The sequence below is a fragment of the Bos indicus x Bos taurus genome, chromosome 9 (assembly GCF_003369695.1).
Source record: "Bos indicus x Bos taurus breed Angus x Brahman F1 hybrid chromosome 9, Bos_hybrid_MaternalHap_v2.0, whole genome shotgun sequence".
NCBI classification, from domain to species: Eukaryota; Metazoa; Chordata; class Mammalia; order Artiodactyla; family Bovidae; genus Bos; species Bos indicus x Bos taurus.
Window position 1 is genome coordinate 48364167 of NC_040084.1, and position 23843 is coordinate 48388009.

Consider the following 23843-nt stretch of genomic DNA (forward strand, 5'->3'; position numbering starts at 1 on the left):
ATAGCATGCCTTTAACACTGATAACTAAACCAAAGTTTGGATCCAGAGGATTCATAATTTATGTAATATTACTTTGAATTACACAAACTTATCTTTAAAGTGGGTATTCATACCGTCATAAATCCATCCAGCAAACCTGAATCGGGTTTCGGAGGTGCCTGCAACCGTTCCATGGACCACTTTTCAATGATGGAGGAGACTTGTGTATTTTCTGTATTTAATATTCTGAACCCTGTCATGTTAACACCACTGTATCGATAGGGTTCCACATCAAGAGCAAAGAGGTCCTAAAAGAAAATTTTCATTGTGTTAATATCAAGAGAAAATATTCATAGGCAAGTATAATTGAAATAATCATATATTCTTGCTCCCCTTAGGATAGTTAACACCACAGTGCTTCAAATGATGTTTAATGTCACAAATCACCAAGATTTAAATACACTTATTGTCATGTTTTGTCAGTGTGCATATATATATATATATATATATATATATATATACACACACTCTACTTAAACATGTACATATATATATATTATTCCAATTCCATTAATGGAACAATAGGCTTTTCTACAAACTTTCTGTAAAGTTTGCATAAGCTTTCTTCTCTATGTTAGGGATAGCTTGCCCTTAAATTTTATGCATTTGTGTTTTGCATTTAACTGACTATAAGTATGCAGAGTACATCATGAGAAACTCTGGGCTGGAGGAAGCACAAGCTGGAATCAAGATTGCCAGGAGAAATGTCAATGACCTCAAATATGCAGATGACAACACCCTTATGGCAGAAAGTGAAGAAGAACTAAAGAGCCTCTTGATGAAAGTGAAAGAGGAGAGTGAAAAAGTTGGCTTAAAGCTCAACATTCAGAAAACTAAGATCATGGCATCTGGTCCCATCACTTCATGGGAAATAGATGGGGAAACAGTGGCTGACTTTATTTTTCTGGGCTCCAAAATCACTGCAGATGGTGATTGCAGCCATGAAATTAAAAGACGCTTACTCCTTGGAAGGAAAGTTATGACCAACCTAGATAGCATATTCAAAAGCAGACATTACTGTGTCAACAAAGGTCTGTCTAGTCAAGGCTATGGTTTTCCCGTGGTCATGTATAGATGTGTGAGTTGGACTATAAAGAAAGCTGAATGCCGAAGAATTGAGGCTTTTGAACTGTGGTGTTGGAGAAGACTCTTGAGAATCCCTTGGACTGCAAGGAGATCGAACCAGTCCATCCTAAAGGAGATCAGTCCTGGGTGTTCATTGGTAGGGCTGATTTTGAATCTGAAACTCCAATACTTTGGCCACCTGATGCATTTGAAAAGACCCTGCTGCTGGGAAAGATTGAGGGCAGGAGGAGAAAGGGACAACAGAGGATGAGATAGTTGGATGGCATCACCGACTCAATGGACATGGGTTTGGGTGGACTCTGGGAGTTTGTGATGGACAGTGAGGCTTGGTGTGCTGCAGTTCATGGGGTTGCAAAGAGTCGGACACGACTGAGCGACTTAACTGAACTGAACTGACTATAAGTGTATTTCCATAACTTGCTTCTTTGATGATTGTCATTTTTGTGTTATTTGCCTTGCCTTTTATTTTTAAGAAATAAGTTATGATATATGGCTTCTAGCTTATTATATCAAAGCTGAGGGAAAAAAGTCACCAAAACTGGGCTTATCGGTTAGAGAACTCTGATAGTTCCACTCTACTCAGCAACTGCCCTACAAATAACCCTTTAGATTGTGGTTGTCCTTTCCACTCTCTATACAGTGAATGCTCTGGATCTGCCCTTTGGGTTCCCCAGGAGATAGAAGGTTAAAGCTGTCAGGGCAGTCAGATGTACTGGGAGAACATTCAAGATGTGGGACTTCTGCCCTCTTTGAGTTAGCATTAGTCATCCTTAGATATTGAGGACAACAATATCAATAATGAGAACCACTGAGAATTAGGCAGGGCAAGATCAATGCCATCAGGCCTGGGCTGGGCATAGCTTGCCTTAGATCCAGACAACTGTACAGACTAGATGAAGTTAAGTGAAGTGAAAGTTGCTCAGTTGTATCTGACTCTTTGCAATCCCATAGACTATACAGTCCACAGAAGTCTTCAGGCCAGAATACTGCAGTTGGTAGCCTTTCCCTTCTCCAGGGGATTTTCCCAACCCTGGTCTTCCACATTGCGGGTGGATTCTTTACCAGCTGAGCCACAAAGGAAGCCCTAGACTAGATATAGGAACTAAATTCACTGAAGAGAAGCTGACACTAGCCTGAGTTCTGCTGTGTGCTGTGAAAAAAATAAGGAACTTTCAGGTTTTTAATATTCAAAGTTGGCAGTCTAGCCAAGGAGAGTCTCTCTCTCTTTGGCTATATATACGGCTATATGTATGGCTATATATATAGACACACACATAGCAATGCAATATATGCTAAGGGACAAAAGAGCACAAGTGCAAGCAGTCAGAAGCAAGACAAATGATTTTCAATCAATTTTTATAGTCAGGAACAGCTTCATAGAGCAGATGGGATCTGAGCTGCCATTAAAGAATGGCCATGCTTTTGATAGGCAAAAGGAGACCAAATGTCAATAGAGACACAAAAATTAGAAAATATAAAAATTACTCAGGAGACTAAACCATTTTTGTCCATAAGAGAATTCATAAAGGAGAACAGCAACAAAAGAAAGTAGGGAAGTTAGGTTAGATTCAAACTATAAAAGGCCTTCAATTATAAGCTAATGAGTTCTATATATACTAGTTTTTTTTTTACCCATTTTTTTTTTCCTTTTTAAGAGATACTTTTGATTTCCCAAAATCTTATGATTATGGTATAACTGAGTTGCAAAGCATTGAAATATAATTTGCTGACAAGTGAAGGCTCCTACTCATTCTCCATCAGCCCATGACTAAGTTTCCCATGGGCTGCAAAAAGCCACCTGGTAAGAAGTAATAAAGAGATACAGCAGAGTTAACCTTAGTATTTACCGGTAAAATACAACCTACTGTGTGAAGCATCTTTATTGGAGAAGAATTGTTTTTATAAGAAGCTACTGTGATCAACTAAATTTTAATAATTTGTTCTGATAAATTTAAGACTCCTAAAAGCAAGAAGATCAACTGGAAAACTTTTGAGTTAACAATGAAAGAGCATTGGTGATATTGGTGATTGCAAGAAGAAGATGCATACTAGTGACATTACCCTAAGCCTGGCATGCTGCAGCCCATGGGGTAGCAAAGAGTCTAACATGACCGAGTGGCTGAACTGAACTGAACTGAGAGACACTACAGAGGAAAAATCAGTAGAATTTGTTGGGGATACAGGAGTCAAAGATAATAGAAGTTTTGAGAATTCAGAAGATGAGTCAATTGAGAGGACAATGCATTAAGGTTTAAATAACTTGAAATTATATTAAAGCCACAACAATTAGGAATGCTCTGCAATGCAGCAATATACAACAATTTGGGAATGTTACAGATGGGCATTTAGATCTCAGCTGAACAAAGGTAATGATTAAATCTATAAAAACATACCACTTTTGAAGAAAATAATTGAAGAAGATAAAAGAAAATAAGATACAGGCCCAAACTTGGAATACTCTCGTACTGGGAGGCGGGCAGGAGAGAACTAGGGACAGAGACAGACACCAGTTTCACAGTGAATGGAAAACCAGGTAATGTGTTGGTAAGAAATAGAGCTAAGAGTAAGTAGGTTTGATAAAAACCAAAAGTCAGGTTTGCATGCATAATAAGAAAAAACTGTGTAGTGAGTATTAAAGACAAAAGATAAAGGTAATATTCAATTTGCTATGTGCAAATTAGCTCATATATACTTAAAAAATCCAACTTAACATATGCAAAAACAAAGTAGAAATTTAATCTACTAAAGGAGCAGCTTAAATAAATGTGATTTTTGTTAAGTCAATAGAGCTAGCAACATAAGAATTTATGCTTTTCTAAAACACTGATTTCTCAGCAAACTAATCTTAAAATCCATGATGTCCTGAAAGTCTTCTAAGCAATATAAAAATAAGACACATTATTTTGAATTGATATCTGAAATTATATTATTTTAAAATCATCAGCTTCCCACCAAGAATCATTAGTTATCTGTGATGATAATTCCTCTTGGGTTTTATCAAAATAAAATAAATTCTAACTATAAAAGTGCTGCCATTATATTACTTCTTCCCACTCAAAACCCATTTTTCAGCCTGAAATTCATTATAAGAAACTTTAGAATATTATGTTTATATTTTTCAAAAATTACTTACCAGTGTGGTAAAGATATAATGGTAGTATTCTGTCATCATTCCCATAGCTAATGCCTAAGAAGTAAAAAATTAAATATTAAAATATTAACATTGAAGGTACATATTACCTGAAATACATTATGTCAATAAGACAAATGAGAAGAAAATAGTTAATATATAATGAAGAATCAGTGTATAATATTCAGGTTACATTAAAATTGGGTCAAATTAAGTCTTTTTTCCATAGTTAAAGAAGATTAGTGGTTAGGAAGAAATTTCTGAACTAGTTCTCTTGATAGAAAAGCTATTATTTGAATATTTGCAATTGTAAGGCTTATAGCTTTACATATTAAAAGAGGCATTAAATTTGAAACAAAACCTGAAATTAGCACGTCCTAGTTCATTATGTTTGTAATGTCCCTACTACAAATATCATAATAAGGAACACATTTTATTTTGTTGAAAAGTGTTACTCGGTAAGGAAAAGAGTGTTTCAAAGTACAATACCAACAGAATTTTTTTTTTAGCATTTTAGACATTTTCTTAGTATTAATGAAACAAAGGTAAATCACCACTGTACAGATAAAGTGGGTTTTTTTTGCTTTTAATTAATAGAACAATTGAAATTTACTATATTTTATTTCACACTTCTACAGCCCTTGTCAATTTTAGGCCATCATTCCTAAAACAAGGGCTTCTGGAGTAGAACTTCCAGTCATAAGCGTCAATTTCCTCTCTGAAAATAGAGAATGCATTTGAAATAGCTGTTTTATCAGTGAACAGTATTTGGTGATGATAGTTGAAAAATGATGCCTTTTTGAGCTGAATGAAGAGCTCTTAGTAAACAAGTATTCTCAGGTGCATCTAACACTCTTCTACAAACAACTAACTACTCAAATTGGTTTACTAAGTGGCTGCCCTAGCTACATCCTCTGCATTCCATGTTCATAGGTGCGTATTAACCAATTAGGTCTAATAAAATTTGTGTTTCTACAAATTAATATCTATCAGTCAAGAAAAGATAGATGCTTTTCAAAAATTTTGGGGGACATATAAAATCTACTTTTTAAAAAGGGAGAAACATTTGTTAGTGAAAGTTGGCATCAAAGAATTTAGCAGAGGAAAGGAACTTAGAAAGTGTGATATTGTGATTTATAATAAGAAAATATGTATTTAGTCTTCATTCCCACTTCTGGCACAGAGCTCCAGAAACTCTTGGAATTTCCCAAATGATAAAAGCAATGGGAACAACTTTTGTTATTATAGTTGGTCTCTTTTCTTCATTTCCTGAAATTACTTCAGAGCCATAAAAGTGAAATGAATGCCTTGTTATTTTTGACAAGCACATTTAAATCACAACTGAGTTTATGTGAAAAGAGGTGATTTGGGGAAATCCCCTAAAGATTGCAGGTGCAGGAGGGGGTTGCTTATTGTCAGGAAAGCAACCTTGTTAAAGGAAAGTAGGAACTTTCAGTCCTGTCCCCCTCTACCCCCTTAACTCTTGGAAGGGAAGAGGGGCTGGAGATAGAGTTCAATCACCTCAAGGCAATGATTCAATCAGTCATGCCTATGTACTGAAGAAGTGAAGTCGCTCAGTCGTGTCCGACTCTTTGCGACCCCATGCACTGTAGCCTACTACTGCTCTCCATCCATGGGATTTTCCAGGCAAGAGTACTGGAGTGGGTTGCCATTTCCTTCTCCAGAGGATTTCCTGACCCAGGGATCGAACCCAGGTCTCCCACACTATACGCAGACGCGTTACCGTCTGAGCCACCAGGGAAGTCTCAGGAATGCCTATGTACTGAAGCCTCCATAAAAACCTAAAGGAGAGGATCTGGAGAGCTTCCAAATTGAAGAACATGTGACTATGCAAGGAGAGTAGATTTTTCAGATGTGGCATGGAAGCTCCTTTTCCTCTCCCCATATTTTGACCTATGCACCTTTTCTATCTGCTTGTTACTGAGTTATATCCTTTCATAATAAACTGGGAATCTGGTAAGAAAAATGTTTCTGTGAGCTGCTCTAGCAAGTTAAAAAAACCTGCTGCTGCTGCTGCTAATTCGCTTCAGTCGTGTCCGACTCTGTGCGACCCCATAGACGGAAGCCCACGAGGCTCCCCCGTCCCTGGGATTCTCCAGGCAAGAACACTGGAGTGGGTTGCCATTTCCTTCTCCAATGCATGAAAGTGAAAAGTGAAAGGGAAGTCGCTCAGTCATATCCGACTCTTAGCGACCCCATGGACTGCAGCCTACCAGGCTCCTCCATCCATGGGATTTTCTAGGCAAGAGTACTGGAGTAGGGTGCCATTGCCTTCTCCTAAACAAACCTAAGAAGGGGATTTTAGAAATGTCCAATCTATAGCCAATGGGTCAGAAGCATAGGTGATAACCTGGATCTGTGGTTGGCATCCGAGGTGGTGGGGGAGCGGGGAGAAAGACGGTCTTATGTTAATAGAACTAAGCCCTTAACCTGTGGAGGCTGATGCTATCTCTGGATAGACAATGTCAAAGTTGAGTTGGATTGTAGGACAATGAGTTTGTGGTGTGGGGAACACCCTCCTCTACCCTCCACAAGCACAGCTGAATTGGATGTACAGCCTTTAGGAAACAAATAATGTTTCCTGAATTGATCACAATAAACTGTGGAAAATTCTGAAAGAGATAGGAATACCAGACCACCTGACCTGCCTCTTGAGAAATTTGTATGCAGGTCAGGAAGCAACAGTTAGAACTGGACATGGAACAACAGACTGGTTCCAAATAGGTAAAGGAGTGTTAAGGCTGTATATTGTTACCCTGTTTATTTAACTTCTATGCAGAGTACATCATGAGAAACACTGGACTGGAAGAAACACAAGCTGGAATCAAGATTGCTGGGAGAAATATCAATAACCTCAGATATGCAGATGAAACCACCCTTATGGCAGAAAGTGAAGAGGAACTCAAAAGCCTCTTGATGAAAGTGAAAGTGGAGAGTGAAAAAGTTGGCTTAAAGCTCAACATTCAGAAAACGAAGATCATGGCATCCGGTCCCATCACTTCATGGGAAATAGATGGGGAAACAGTGGAAACAGTGTCAGACTTTATTTTTGGGGCTCCAAAATCACTGCAGATGGTGACTGTAGACATGAAATTAAAAGACACTTACTCCTTGGAAGGAAAGTTATGACCAACCTAGACAGCATATTCAAAAGCAGAGACATTACTTTGCCAACAAAGGTTCGTCTAGTCAAGGCTATGGTTTTTCCTGTGGTCATGTATGGATGTGAGAGTTGGACTGTGAAGAAGGCTGAGCGCCGAAGTTTGATGCTTTTGAACTGTGGTTTTGGAGAAGACTCTTGAGAGACTCTTGAGAGTCTCAGTCCATTCTGAAGGAGATCAGCCCTGGGATTTCTTTGGAAGGAATGATGCTAAAGCTGAAACTCCAGTCCTTTGGCCACCTCATGCGAAGAGTTGACTCACTGGAAAAGACTCTGATGCTGGGAGGGATTGGGGGCAAGAGGAGAAGGGGACGACAGAGGATGAGATGGCTGGATGGCATCACTGACTCAATGGACGTGCGTTTGAGTGAACTCCGGGAGTTGGTGATGGACAGGGAGGCCTGGTGTGCTGCGATTCATGGGGTCCCAAAGAGTCGGACACGACTGAGCGACTGATCTGATCTGATCTGATATGAGCCAAAAATAAACAATTATATGAGCCAATAACACTGATAAAGTTTGCATTTAAGCAAAATGAGAGAAAATGTTTATAAATAAAAATTTACAAGATTATCTTTGTAGAAGGTATTCATTGTTCCTGATGGATATGCAGTAAAAGTTTCTCAACTTCAGAACTACTCAGTGACAGCTCAGCATCACCCATGTCAATATTTTTTACTTTATGAATTCAATAGTCATAGAAATATATAGAGAGATATATGAAAGAAATAGCAATTCAGATGTATAACTATAAATAACAGTTACATAATGCCTAAAAAGTGTTAGGTACTATTCTAAGCACACTGCACATTTTAATCAATTTAAGCTTCATTAAAAAACCTATGAAGTAGCTCCTATTATCATACTTATTTTACGGGTGAAGAAACTAAGACATAATAAGAATGAATAAATTAGCCAACAAATTGAGAGAGCATGTAAAGATGAACTCCAGGTCTTTAACTCCTGGAGCTGGTATATGCGGTGTAATCTATGCCTTTTATAAAGTAGTATATTTTATATTCCCAAAGATATAGATTCATTTTACAATCTATACATTCTAAAATTTTGGCTGTTTCCTCCTTGATAATTTGAAAACCTGGGAATCTCAGGCCAATATTGGAAATTGTGTTTTGGAGGACAGTGGGATACAGTTAAGGAGACAGTGTTCTGCACCGGCTGGAGGTTTCTTCCTCGTCTTCTTGAGAAGAAAACTGTAAGGAATAACTGAGGACTGTGTGTGCCTTTCATTGATCTCCCTTAAGTCTTTGATACTGAAAACAAGAGTCAGTTATGGACTTTGAACTGAGATCTAAGTAGAGAAGTTTAGCTATAACATGAACAAAAGTGAACAACTGGGATACTCTCTCGGAAGGTGAGCTAGTAATTTCCAATGGGAATTTAAAAAGAACTTGCACTCTATCTTCTTTTATTTAAAGCCTTTAGGTCTTGTTAGTACTATATTTGAATGAACTATATGCACACTTCAGATCTCATGAAAAAGAATAAAATCATCTTCTTCTTATGGATAAATAAGAGAGACCACAATAGAAAATTGTTTGTGCCATGTCACCCTCTTGGAAAGAAACACCACAGATTAACTTTTCCAAAATAAAAATATTGTTAGAATTCCCCAACATTTAACTGATGTAGTGTTAACAATATCATATGACAAATTAACACACACAGTTATTCAGGCACACAATTTGCAGCCAGTTTATCCTTCACGTTATATCTGGACATTAGTGTCATCATTGTTTAGTTGCTCAACCATGTCCGACTCTTTGTGACCTTATGGACTGTGGCCCTCCAGGCTTCCTCTGTCTGTGGGATTTCCCAGGCAAGTATACTAGAATGGGTTGCCATTTCCTTTTCCAGGGGTCTTCCTGACCCAGGGATAGAACCCATGTCTCCTGCTTGGCAGGCAGATTCTTTCCCACTAAGTCACCTGGGAAGCCCATGAGTTACATAGCTTAAGGTTAACAATTGCAGTGGTAGACTTTATACATCTTTCTTGAAATTTTATTTTATTTTACTTCTTGCTGCTGCAGCAGTTTCTTTGCTCCCGCTTTTACATTTTCCAGGCTAAAAAATTTGATTTCACATTCTCTGATATAGACTTCAAAGTTCTGGGTTGCTATTTCTTTCTGTGATAGAATGTCCTCCTGAGATTTTACTGCACATCATCTTGGCCCTACCATAGAGGATTCTCTTTGGCAAATCTGAGAAGAGTGGAATCTCTTGCTATTAACGCATGTATAACAATGAGTGCCCTGAATCTGCCTCAGAGGAAATCTAGCCAGGCCCAGGCTTCACTCACTTTTAAAGCTTTAAGCCAGGAAAACTTCAAATTCAAAGTTGCTCCAAATTTAGTAAGAGCTATGTTAGTTTAAATTAAACAAACAAAAATCTCTTTGTATGGATATTCCTAATATTTGTTCTTGGAGTAAACCAGACAAGCTGAAAGTTCCATTTATGCCTGTTATTCAACTCTTAAACCATTTCTTTGGAGTTTCGTCATTAGCCAGTGTTGAGGAATCTCAGAACAATTTCATAAGTCATAAAGTGAAGTCCTATTAAATGTACTGCTACATTTACAAAAAAATAAGCTATTTACTTTATTTTTGAATTGGTTTCTGGACTAACTGAGATCCATATATGAGACAAATGCTTTCTGGGACAAGGTAAGTTTTTAAAAATAACCTCACCATATGTGATCTGCCAGTGTTATAGAATCGAAAAGCATGCTTTCTATGTGAAAGTGTTATTCTGACTTCAACTTAACTTTCATATTCTCATTTTACTTTTGTTCTGATTTTTCACCTACTAATCTTGTTAAAATTACATAATTTTACTGTTTAATATATTTTGAATACAACTTTAATTTTGTTTTCATTTTCCAAAATAGCAGGTTACATATCAGAAAGCAAATATAAAATAATGGATAAATCAATAAAAGAAAGAATGGAAATTCTGTTAAAAAGTGATGGATATTCTCACCTTTCAAACACCAAAATAAGTCAGAGTTAATTACTCTAGAGAAAAGACAATTGATCATCATAGATACTTGTTGGAAGTCTAGAGAAAGCATACTATCTGTCACTGACAAATAGTACAGTGCTACCCACTCCAGGCATAAAGGAAAGGTATTCTTTCCAAGTCTGTGTATTATGAACATGATCAAGATTTTTTATTAAATGAAAAATAAATTCCAACTCTAAATTCCAGTGCTAACTTTATTATATCATTTTATTCCAAAAATCCCAACCAAACAACCACAACCATGCTTACATTCTTTATTACTCAAATATAACACTAGAGCAATTTTCCAAATTCAATTAAATATTTTATTATAGTGAAATCAACATCCATATTGGAAGATTGGACAAACATCTGCTTAATAAACTAACCATGTTATAACAGGCATTTACTATTGGTAGTTATATTTTATGAGATATAATTTGACATCTGAATCTGCATAACCTTCTAGTAGAGATATTCTATCCTGAATTTTATCAAGGCAGTTGACTTATTTCCGGTGCCACCATGTATAAAAGAGCTTAAAAACAAAGTCCAAAGACATGTGTTCAAATTCAGATTCTACTAGATAGTACAGCTTAGTACTAGCTATTTAACCCCCTACATCAATCCCCTTATATATGAGCTAATAATAACTATTTTTCAGTGGACTGTAAGGTTTGAATAGTGTTGAAGTCATAGTAAGAGGTTTTTACTGCTATGAATTGTTTCCTTTAGTTGATTTAGTATTATCTTTTTAGGTAGGCAATGCTTTATTCTGGAAAGAATAGTTCTTAACATCACTAAGGAGAAATATAAATCCCTCTGCTATACACTTGCTAATGGAATTAGTAAGTTACTTAACCTTTATGAGACTCAGGTTCTTCATCTGTAAAGTGGAACTAGTCACCATCTTTACAGATCACTTGTTTTTTTTTTTTTTTTTTACATAATTATTTGATTATTTTCAGCATAATCATTATATAATCACTTTTTACATAAGCCTTTGATTATGATGATGATTAAATAAGATCAAATGCGTAAGGCATCTCAGCATAGCATACATGTCAGGTAAAGAACAATGTTTTTTCTCTTATTTTTGCTTTGAAGTTTATTCCCTCATTTCAGCACAAAATAGAAATATCTATTGCTTTAATCAATATTCACAATAACAAACAGTATTTTAGCCATTTGAAACTAATCTCAGAATTTCAATCTGCTTTGAAGATCATCACTATCTATATTACTTTCCTTTAAGACAATTACTTAAAAGCATTTGTCAGATTTTTTTATCAGAAAATTTATATCAAAGTGACTTCTCTGACTTTTTTATAAACTGACCATGTAACAGTAACAACTTCATTTAAAAATCAAAAACCAGGGGACTTCTCTGGCAGCTCAGGGGTTAAGACTCTGTGCTTCCACCTCAGGTGGCACAGGTTCAACCCCTGTTTGGGGAATTTTCAAATGCCATGCAATGTGGACAAGAACAAACAAACAAAAAACATACTTCAAACTCAAATGTAATAAAGAAATTAACTTAAATAATTTAGCAATTACCTGTTTCAAAATGCCTGCTGCCATTTCATGGCTACAGTCAAAGATGACATGGAATTCCTTGCCTCTTTTCATCTCTTTCAGTAAGGGTTTTGCATCCTTTGTATCAGCAGGTAGTTGACGGATCTTAAGTCGAAGATTGTATCTTGATGGAGCTTTGATGAGCTCCTGCAAGCGAATGAGACCTTTAATGAAAAAAAAAAAAAAAAAAGAATGTTAGAGAAAAATCACAGTGGATCACAGAAATCACAAAACACACTACAGTGATGATTTTCTTGACCATGTACATTTCATGACGTGGCCACTGAAATTCCTGCTTCAGAATTCCTAATTGCCAGTTGTTTTTGTTAATGCATCATGTGCTCAGTCATGTCTGACTCTTTGTGACCCTATGGACTCTGCAGACTCCTTTGTCCATGAGATTTCCCAGGCAAGAATACTGGAGTGGGTTGTCATTTCCTCCTCCAAAGGATCTTCCTGATCCAAGGATCAAACCTGCTTGTCCTGATGCTCCTGCATTGCAGATTCTTTACCCTCTGAGCCATCAGGGAAGCCCCATTTTTGTTAATATTACTTCTCAAAATCTTAGGGTATATCTTAAAGAATGAAAGACATACATGACTATTAGTTAAATGTAAACAATTTAAATACACAAAAGACTATAGAATAAAATGGTCTCTCTTTGTACCCTAATTCTACTCCCAGTGGGTTGTCATGGTTCATGGCTTAAAATATTATCTTCCATATATTTCTTATGTATTTGCATATATATATATAGAGAGAGAGGGCTTTATTTTACATTAATAGTTGTTTTGTGAGAATGTCTTACAGGTTATTATGTCAGTGACTACTGTTCTATTTTGTCTAATTAATTAAACACTGTTTTTTAGTAGATATACTTAATGCAGTTATTCTCTGTTATTAAAAACTTCGATGGCTTCTTTTTTATTTATTTATTTTTTTACAAGTAATGGTCTAGTAATTTGGTGTATATGTATAACTTTGTTTAGAAACAGGAATAAAAAGTATCTTATTATGACTTCCCTGGTGGCTCAGACAGTAAATCATCTGCATGTAATGCGGGAGACCCGGGTTCCATCCCTGGGTCGGGAAGATCCCCTGGAGAAGGAAATGGCACCCCACTCCAGTACTCTTGCCTGGAAAATCCCATGGATGCAGGAGCATGGTAGGCTACAGTTCATGGGGTCACAAAGAGTCAGACATGCCTGAGAGACTTCACTTTCTATTATGACAAAAATATACTGTATATTAAAATAATGTAAGAGATATAAAGAATAAAATCTAAATTTTGGAATTTTTTCATTCAGTTTTTAATTAAATAATACATCCTCTTAGATATACAATGCTATATACATGTTAACATGTTTCAACATAGTTAATAAAATTAATATGACTAATTTTAAGTATTTTCATCCTTAGGACATGAAAGATAAAAAATATATAAATTCATAAATATACCTAATAACTTTTGATTTTAAAGTATTATCCCATAAAATTTACTTTATTGTAAGTTAGTTTAGAATTTTGATATTTAAAATTCTGCAAATAATATTTGCATAAATTACACAATATAATTATCTTGTTTTACAAGTTTAAGTATTTACTAACAATAGTAAAATAAATACTATATAATTAATTGACATCAAATGTACCCACTGAACATAATATAATTCAGTGTAGGGAATCATGTATGTAACGAGTACAGGTGTTAACACTGAATTGTACAAAGGTGAAAACGAATATTTGAGTTTATAACACGTGCTTAATTGTATTAGTGTTTATTAGTGGACTTATAAAATTCTCTAAAATGTGTATAAAAATGCTATGCATTTCTTTGCACATAAGGTTACTTCACAACTAAGTTATAATACAAATTTAAAGGATAGTAATATTGTTTTGGATTTCCCAGGTGGGATAGTGGTAAAGAATCCACTTGCCAGTGCAAGAGATGCAAGAGACACGAGTTTGATCCCTGGGTCAGGAAGATCCTCTGGAATAGAAAATGACAACCCACACCAGTATTCTTGCCTGGAAAATTCGATGGACAGAAGAGCCTGGTGGGCTACGGTCCATGGGGCAGAAAAGAATCAGACACAATTGAGCGACTGAGCACACACACACAGAGTAACATTGTTTAACAACTTTTTATAAATAGAATAGACTTGCTCTAAGGCAGTGACTTCCAAACTTTGGAATGAATGACAGTAATCTGTGAAGCTGAGTACAATCTAAATAACAAAGTCAGAATCTTCAGGGGATACAACTCATGCATGAGGATTTTTAATAATTGCTCCAGATGATTTTCTTGGTTATCAAAGAGTGTGGTCAATTTCCAAAGTTAGATCCAATTTTTGGTGTCTTTTGAGAGCCACCCTTTGAACCACTTTGGCAGAGCAATTTAATAGAATATAAGTATTTTATATTAACTAGTAGCATAAGACAATAAAATAATTTAAAAATGATTTCCAACTAGGCAGAATGAGTTAGAAAACTATAAATACAACTGAGTGTAGGAATAAGAGAGAGAAAGAAAAAAAATTCATTCCTCATGCATCAAATAAATGTTTATTGGATTACTTCTAAAATATTCTTAGTTCTACATTTCTATTATTCTCGTTATTTATATAAACACAGACAGATCTAATACCAACATTAGGTGAATAAAGAAAAGAAAGCTACCCTTCGCTAACTTATCTCACAAGATTTTGAGTGAGTCAAATGTAAATTTGGGATATTTAGTCTATCAGAGTAGGAATACCCTGAGAGTTGAGTGTGAATCTCAGTTCAAAAAATCTATATGTGAATCTTTATGCAAGATATCCGAGATTTGTTTTGCCTTCCTCTTCTCTACTAGAGGGTAAAACCATATAACCTATATCAATATATAAATTAATACATAAAACACCAAAGGGGAACTGGCTTATATTAGACTTTCAATAAGTAGTGGGTTTTTATTATTGTTATCTGGGCTAAGAAGGAAAGAATATAGTTATTTTTTAAATGTGCTGGTTACTAATCTATTCTTAGAAGTTATTTTGACACTGATATAGACTGAAAACCTAACAACATCAAAATATCAATCAAAATGTTGAGATAAACTCATTATCAAAGAAAAAGCAGCTATACAGTTAGAGATTAGCTCAACAGTTCTGAATTGAAAAAGCTCAACTGACTTGGAAGTAGAAATTTTCAGAAGTATTAAATCCACAAATAGCATCTGTAGGGCTCACCTTAAGTATAAATAGTGCCAACTATTTTCAAGTGTCTTGAGAACTCATGTGGCTAGGCCACTGAGCCACCAGGTACAATGAATGTTTACTTCTCTTCACACATATACATCCTTGCTAGCATGAATGTAACAGATTTCAGTTTGCCAGCTTCCCTGAAGAATAATATTCAAGAGATAATTTTTTTAAAAAAATAGCTGTTGCTAGTAGGACTTGCCATCTCCTTCTTAAATTCAAGAGAATTATTGTCTTCATTTATATATACAACATGTATTTACTGCATGTCTACTATGTGCAAGACATTGTTTCATGGATAAATATAATGATTAGATTAATAGTATTTATTCAGTCTTTAACCACATGACATACAGTTTGAGATACAGTTGAGATACAGAGATTTAACCACATGAGATACAATTCTATAATGCTTTTCACAATCAGTTTTTGGAATAAAAATGGTTCAACATTTTAATCAAAGAGAAGAAATCCAGAGAGTCGTCTGAATACTGAAAGAAGAATCGCGATTTTTAAATTTCGGCTTTCCATCATCTCCTGCATAGGTGCATAGAGATCTCTCTTGGCTTCTAAGATTTCATTACTCTGCCCAGTGCTATTGTTTCTCTTTTATCCATATCTCCATTCTAGATCCTCTGCCTTCCTTACTATTTGACATTTAGGTACAAACTCCTCTGTGAATTCTATTATTCAGAACACCTTGAAAGAATAAGAGAGTTGACAAAATGGGAGATGTATTCAAGACATCTGAAGAGTGGATTTTTACTCGGGAACTTAATATGAATTATTTGATGGCATCCCTCTAAGTTAATATACGTAGATGAGCTTTTTATTGAAAGGAAAAGGGGCTTAAACAATAGGAATGTCTTTTAATTAAAATACTGGTCATGTATTTTCTGCTGTGGATCCCTATTGATCTTCCTACCTCCACCAGCATTCCTATGCAACATATCACAGTCTAAAACTGCCAATTTCAGAAAGGATTACCTTAATCAATCCATCATACACAAGTCAATACTATTTTGTTGTAAAACAAAAGAGTTCCCTATTTAGGAAAAAAGTAAGCTCTTCAAAATAATTGGGATAGTTTATACGTGATAAGACAGCACAGTAATGCTCAAAATTCTCCAATCCAGGCTTCAACAGTACATGAACTGAAAAGTTCCAGATGCTCAAGCTGGATTTAGAAAAGGCAGAGGAACCAGGGATCAAATCGCCAACCTCTGCTGAATCATCGAAAAAGCAAGAGAGTTCCAGAAAAGCATCTACTTCTGCTTTATTGACTACACCAAAACCTTTGACTCTGTGGATCACAATAAACTGCGGAAAATTCTTAAGGAGAAGGGAATACCAGACCACCTTACCTGCCTCCTGAGAAATCTGTACGCAGGTCAGGAAGCAACAGTTAGTACTGGACATGGAAAAAACAGACTGGTTCCAAATAGAAAAAGGAGTACGTCAAGCCTGTATATTGTCACCCTGCTTATTTAACTTATATGCAGAGTACATCATGAGAAACGCTGGGCTGGATGAATCACAAGTTGGAATCAAGATTGCTGGGAGAAATATCAATAACCTCAGATATGCAGATGATATCACCCTTATGGCAGAAAGTGAAGAAGAACTAAACAGCCTCTTGATGAAAGTGAAAGAAGAGAGTGGAAAAGCTGGCTTAAAACCCAGCATTCAGAAAACAAAGATCATCGCATCAGGTCCCATCACTTCATGGCAAATAGATGGGGAAACAATGGAAACAGTGAGAGACTTTATATTTCTGGGCTCCAAAATCACTGCAGATGGTGACTGCAGCCATGAAATTAAAAGACGCTTACTCCTTGGAAGGAAAGCTATGACCAATGTAGACAGCATACTAAAAAGCAGAGATATTATTTTGCCAACAAAGGTCCATCTAATCAAAGCTATGGTTTTTCCAGTAGTCATGCATAGATGTGAGAGATGGACCATAAAGAAAGCCGAGAACCAAAGAATTGATGCTTTTGAACAGTGGTGTTGGAGAAGACGCTTGAGAATCCTTTGGACTGCAAGGAGATCCAACCAGTCCATCCTAAAGGAAATCACTGAATATTCATTGGAAGAACTGATGCTGAAGCTGAAGCTCCAGTACTTTGGCCACCTGATGTGAAGAACTGACTCCTTAGAAAAGACCCTGATGTTGGGAAAAATTGAAGGCAGGAGGAGAAGGGGACGACAGAGGATGAGACGGTTAGATGGCATCACCAACTCAATCAACATAAGTCTGAGTAAGCTCTGGGAGTTGGTGATGGACTGAGAATCCTGGCATGCTGCAATCCATAGGGTCGCAAAGAGCTGGACATGACTTGAGTGACTGAACTGAACTGATATGTGGTCCTGGCTTCCCGTGTGGCTCAGTGGTAAAGAACTGCCTGCCAAGCATGAGATGTGAGTTCAATCCCTGGATTGGAAGTATCCCTGGCAACCCACTCCAGTATTCCTTCCTGGGAAATCCCATGGACAGAGGAGGCTGGTGGGCTACAGTCCATGGGGTCACAAAGAGTCAGACAGGACTTATTGACTAAACAACAACATATGTGATCCTGGCCTAGGGTGCTCTGTTCAGAAGAGAAATAAAAGGGCCCAGCTACTAGATAAAATAAAAGGGCAAAATCTACTTTGTTTAAAATATGGTTAACACAAATAATTTCCAAACAACAGTTTTCATAAATGTAGTTTACTTTAACAAATTTGGCACCTGGTTCAGTTATTTTATGGGAGGGTAGAATTGCAACGCTTTAAAACAGTCTTTTAATTAAAATATCCCCTTTTCCCTAATGTAATTAGTTGATGTAATGATAATAAAATAGAAACAATTTGCACAGATGGGTTCCTGAAAATCTTCTAACAAAGAAGAGCACCACATTGCAATTATCCCTTTATTTTGGTAGATGAGTAACATTCTATCCCCTCTAATTCCTTCACTGAGAGTACATTTTTTAAAGCTTTTTCTACTTTCAGCTATTTCACAGTACTTAAAATCAAGGTTTATCTTAAGCTTACAGGGGACAGAGGTTTGAGATGCTCTTTTCAGAAGTTGCCATCAATTTAATTCTTAAGGAGAATCCAGAAGGAGCATTTATGCACACTCCAGCTGGCACTTGCTTCTAATGACATCAATCACATCCCTTCCCTGCAGGTCCAGCCTCCCTCAGCCCCAGGAAGGGAGTCCCAAGTTTCTGCCTGGACTGACGTATCCATTTCAGTAGCCACACAGACTAGAGCTTTGCCACCTGGCTTATTCATCACGCCTATTTATCATCTCAGTGAATGTGGTCTGTGTATAGGCCAGACTCCCCTCACCCAAAATGCACTGCATAGAAATGATTCATCTATGTTCAATCACCACTAATGTGTTTTTCAGTGGGGAAAAGACCATTTATGGAAAGGCCAAGTGTAACATTTCAGGGAGTTATTGTTATTGAATGTTTTGTGGGTGCTACAGACTGTTTAAAAAAAAAAAACTAAATAGAATATGTAAACCAGATGTGGACCTTGTAACGTATGTTAATGTTGTAAGTATAAAAGAAGGAAGCCAATCATTGTAAGAAAATCATAAATGACTTTGACAGGAGAGGTAGATTGACACTGAAAAAAACACTGTCTCCAAATTTTTGTCAGCCCTTCCCTCCTTGGGAGTGAGGTGAATTTGTTCAGCTCAGAGACTCTAGAAAATAAGGAAAAGGGTGGTCTAGAAAAACAGGGGGGTCTTGAAAAGATGAGAGGAAACTTCAAGTGTGGTTTTCATCTTCTTAAAAAAGGGAGAGAGCACTATGGAAGCAAAATTAGAGCTCTGGTTTCCTGGAGGAAAAACCCTTAAATCCTAACACTAACTTTACAGGGGCTTCCTGGTAGCTCAGACAGTAAAGAATCTGTCTTCAATAAAGGAGATCTGGATTCAATTCCTGGGTCAGGAATAAGAACAAGTTCAGTCCCTGGGTTGGGAACATCCCCTGGAAAAGGGAATGGCTACCCACTCCAGTACTCTTTCCTGCAGAATTCCATGCACACAGGAGCCTGGTGGGGTCCATGGGGTCGCAAAGAGTCACACACGACTGAGGGACTAACACTTTCACTTCGCTTTCACTTTCAACCATACAGACAGCTATTTACTTCTCTCTTTTTGAAATTTTCTATATTTTTAAAGAATGACAGAGCTGATGTACAAGCATCTTGAACAGCTCAATACCAGAAAAACAAACAACCCGATCAAAAAGTGGCAGAAGATCTAAACAGACATTTCTCCAAAGGAGACATACAGATGGCTAATAAACACATGAAACTATGTTCAACATCATTCATTATTAGAGAAATGCAAATCAAAATGACAATGAGGTATCACCTCACACCAGTCAAAATGGCCAGCATCAAAAAATCTACGAAGAATAAATGCTGAAGAGGGTATGGAGAAAAAGGAATCCTCTTGCACTGTTGGTAGGAATGTAAATTGATACAGCCATTATGAAGAACAATATGGAGATTCCTTAAAAAACTAGGAATAAAACTACCATTTGAGCCAGCAGTCTAACTACTGGGCATATACCCTGAGGAAAACATAACTGAAAAAGACACATGTACCCCAATGTTCATTGCAGCACTATTTACAACAGCCAGGACATGGAAGCAACCTAGATGTCCATCAACAATGACTAGATAAAGATGGTAGACATATACAATGGAATGTTACTCAGTCGTAAAAAGGAATGCATTTGAGTCAGTTCCAATAGGTGGATGAACCTAGAGCCTGTTACACAGAGTTAAGTAAGTCAGAAAGACAAAAACAAGTATCATATATGAATGCATATGTATGAAATCTAGAAAGATAGAACTAATGAGCCTATTTTCAGGGCAGCAGTGAAGATGCAAACATAGAGAACAGACTTGTGGACACAGTTGGGGAAGGAGAAGGAGGGACAAATTGGGAGAGTAGCACTGAAAAGTATAGTTTCAATGTAAAATCAACAGCCAGTGGGAATTTGGTGTATGACTCAGGATGCTCAAACCCATGCTCAGTGAAAATCCAGAAGGGTAGGATGGAGTGGGAAAATGGAAGAGAGGTTCAAGAGGGAGGGAATGTGTGTAAACCTATGGCTGATTCATGTTGATGTATGGCAGAAACCAACACAACATTATAAAGAAACTATTCTCCAATTTAAAAATAAATAAAATTTTAAAATATTAATTAAAAAGAGTGACACAGCCTTATAATTCAAGACTGAAAATATCTAAAAACACTTTTGCTTGATGTACTAGAAACCAATTGGTAAATGGTTTCAATTTACATTCCAGAGTCAATTGATTATCAGTGGCTACCTTGAGCAGTGTGTTGAGAAGGTGCATGAGACCACTTCTGTGATCAGGGACATGTATCAGGAAGGGATATGAACCTTAGTGGTGGGGTAGGCAGGCATGGTGGCATCATGCATCAGTCTTCCCTACATTACAATCTCTTTATTTATTAGTGTCATCAAATCCTATCCATGATATTGTTTTATGAATGGCAAAAACTTTCTATGCTTCAGAATGGAAAATAATACACAGCAGATCATACATTTTAGGCACCACACTCTCTACTGAAGCCAGGCCTCTTACGGTTCAACCCTGAACCAGGTATTCAAATGTGTAGAATCCAAATAGTAATTCTGATACTTACAGTCCCATAAACACATTTAAGAATTTTGTAAATACATTGCCAGAAGCAACTCATTAAAATGCTATATTGTTTCTCTACTGAAACCTCCAAATCCTGAAAACTCACTTTGACATATATAAGTGTGCACTTGTGTATAAGCACACACAGATATACATGCATACACACATGAAGTTCAATTCAGTTCAGTCACTTAGTTGTGCCAACTCTTTATGACCCCATGGACTGCAGCATGCCAGGCCTCCCTGCTCATCACCAACTCCCAGAGTTCACACAAACTCATGTCCATTGAATTGGTGATGTCATCCAACCGTCTCTTTCTCTGTCATCCCCTTCTTCTCCTGCCTTCAATCTTTCCCAGCATCAGGGTCTTTTCAAATGAGTCAGCTCATCGCATCAGGTGGCCAAAGTATTAGAGTTTCAGCTTCAACATCAGTCCTTCCAAAGAATATTCAGGACTGATCTCCTTTAGGATGGACTGTTTGGATCTCCCTGCAGTCCAAGGGACTCTCAAGAGTTTTCTCCAACACCACAGTTAAAAAGCATCAACTCTTCAGTACTCAGCTTTCTTTATAGTCCAAGTCTCACATCCATACATGACTACTGGAAAAACCATAGCCTTGACTAGCAAAAACAAGACTGTGAGCTGACTGTGGCTCAGATCATGAACTCCTTATTGCCAAATTCAGAATTAAATTGAAGAAAGTGGAGAAAACCACTAGACCATTCAGGTATGACCTAAATTAAATCCCTTATGATTATACAGTGGAAGTGAGAAATCGATTTAAGGGACTAGATCTGATAGAACAGAGTGCCTGATGAACTATGGACAGAGGTTCGTGACACTGTACAGGAGACAGGAATCAAGACAATCCCCAAGAAAAAGAAACGCAAAAAAGCAAAATGGCTGTCTGAGGAGGCCTTACAAATAGCTGTGAAAAGAAGGGAAGCAAAAAGCAATGGAGAAAAGGAAAGATATACCCATCTGAATGCAGAGTTCCAAGGAACAGCAAGGAGAGATAAGAAAGCCTTCCTCAGTGCTGAATGCAAAGAAATAGAGGAAAACAACAGAATGGAAAAGACTAGAGATCTCTTCAAGAAAATTAGCAATACCAAGGTAACATTTCATGCAAAGATGGGATCAATAAAGGACAGAAATGGTAGGGACCTAATAGAAGCAGAAGATATTAAGAAAAGGTGGCAAGAATACACAGAACTGTACAGAAACGATCTTCACAACTCAGATAATCACAATGGTGTGATCACTCACCTAGAGCCAGACATCCTGGAATGTGAAGTCAAGTGGGCCTTAGGAAGCATCACTATGAACAAAGCTAGTGGAGGTGATGGAATTCCAGTTGAGCTATTTCAAATCCTGAAAGATGATGTTGTGAAAGTGCTGCACTCAATATGCCAGCAAATTTGGGAAACTCAGCAGTGGCCACAGGACTGGAAAAGGTCAGTTTTCATCCCAATCCAAAAGAAAGGCAATGCCAAAGAATGCTAAAACTACCGCACAATTGCACTCATCTCACAAGTTAGTAAAGTAATGCTCAAAATTCTCCAAGCCAGGCCTTAGCAATATGTGAACTGTGAACTTCCAGATGTTCAAGCTGATTTTAGAAAAGGCAGAGGAACCAGCGATCAAACTTCCAACATCTGCTGGATCATCGAAAAAACAAGAGAGTTCCAGAAAAACATCTATTTCTGCTTTATTGACTATGCCAAAGCCTTTGACTGTGTGGATCACAATAAACTGTGGGAAATTCTGAAAGAGATGGGAATACCAGACCACCAGACCTGCCTCTTGAGAAACCAGTATGCAGGTCAGGAAGCAACAGTTAGAACTGGACATGGAACAACAGACTGGTTCCAAATAGGAAAGGAGTACATCAAGGCTGTATATTGTCACCCTGCTTATTTAACTTATATGCAGTGTACATCATGAGAAACGCTGGGCTGGAAGAAGCACAAGCAGGAATCAAGAATGCTGGGAGTAATATCAATAACCTCAGATATGCAGATGATACCACCCTTATGACAGAAAGTGAAGAAGAACTAAAGAGCCTCTTGATGAAAGTGAAAGAGGAGAGTGAAAAAGTTGGCTTAAAGCTCAACATTCAGAAAACGAAGATCATGGTATCTGGTCCCATCACTTCATGGGAAATAGATGGGGAAACAGTGGAAACAGTGGCTGACTTTATTTTTCTGGGCTCCAAAATCACTTCAGATCGTGATTGCAGCCATGAAATTAAAAGATGCTTACTCCTTGAAAGGAAAGTTATGACCAACCTAGACAGCATATTAAAAAGCAGAGACATTACTTTGTCAACAAAGGTCTGTCTAGTCAAGGCTGTGGTTTTTCCAGTGGTCATGTATGGATGTGAAAGTTGGACTATGAAGAAAGCTGAGTGCCAAAGAATTGATGCTTTTGAAGTGTGGTGTTGGAGAAGACTCTTGAGAGTCCCTTGGACTGCAAGGAGATCCAACTAGTCCATCCTAAAGAAGATCAGTCCTGGGTGTTCATTGGAAGGACTTATGTTGAAGCTGAAACTCCAATACTTTGGTTCCCTGATGCAAAGAGCTGACTCCTTTGAAAAGACCCTGATGCTGGGAAAGATTGAGGGCAGGAGGAGAAGGGGATGACAGAGGATAAGATGGTTGGATGGCATCACTGACTCAATGGATATGGGTTTCGATGGTCTCCAGGAGTTGGTGATGGACAGGGAGACCTGGAATGCTGCAGTTCACGGGATCAAAAAGAGTAGGATACAACTGAGCAACTGAAGTGAACTCAACTGACTAGATGGACCTTTGCTGGCAAAGTAATGTCTCTGCTTTTTAATATGCTGTCTAGGTTGGTCATAACTTTTCTTCCAAGGAATAAGC

General features: G+C 37.2%; 1 protein-coding gene across 9 annotated transcripts in view; it reads right to left on the reverse strand.

The window, feature by feature from the left end:
• GRIK2 (glutamate ionotropic receptor kainate type subunit 2) overlaps window positions 1–23843 on the reverse strand; it is a 735871-nt gene that overhangs the window by 379098 nt on the left and 332930 nt on the right. For all 9 annotated transcript variants that reach the window (XM_027551329.1, XM_027551330.1, XM_027551334.1 and 6 more), the window contains 3 exons: window positions 12012–12193; window positions 4259–4312; window positions 114–287 (listed from right to left, as the gene is read on the reverse strand). In XM_027551329.1, coding sequence (XP_027407130.1) covers window positions 114–287; window positions 4259–4312; window positions 12012–12193 — 410 coding nt within the window. The remainder of the gene's footprint in view (window positions 1–113; window positions 288–4258; window positions 4313–12011; window positions 12194–23843) is intronic.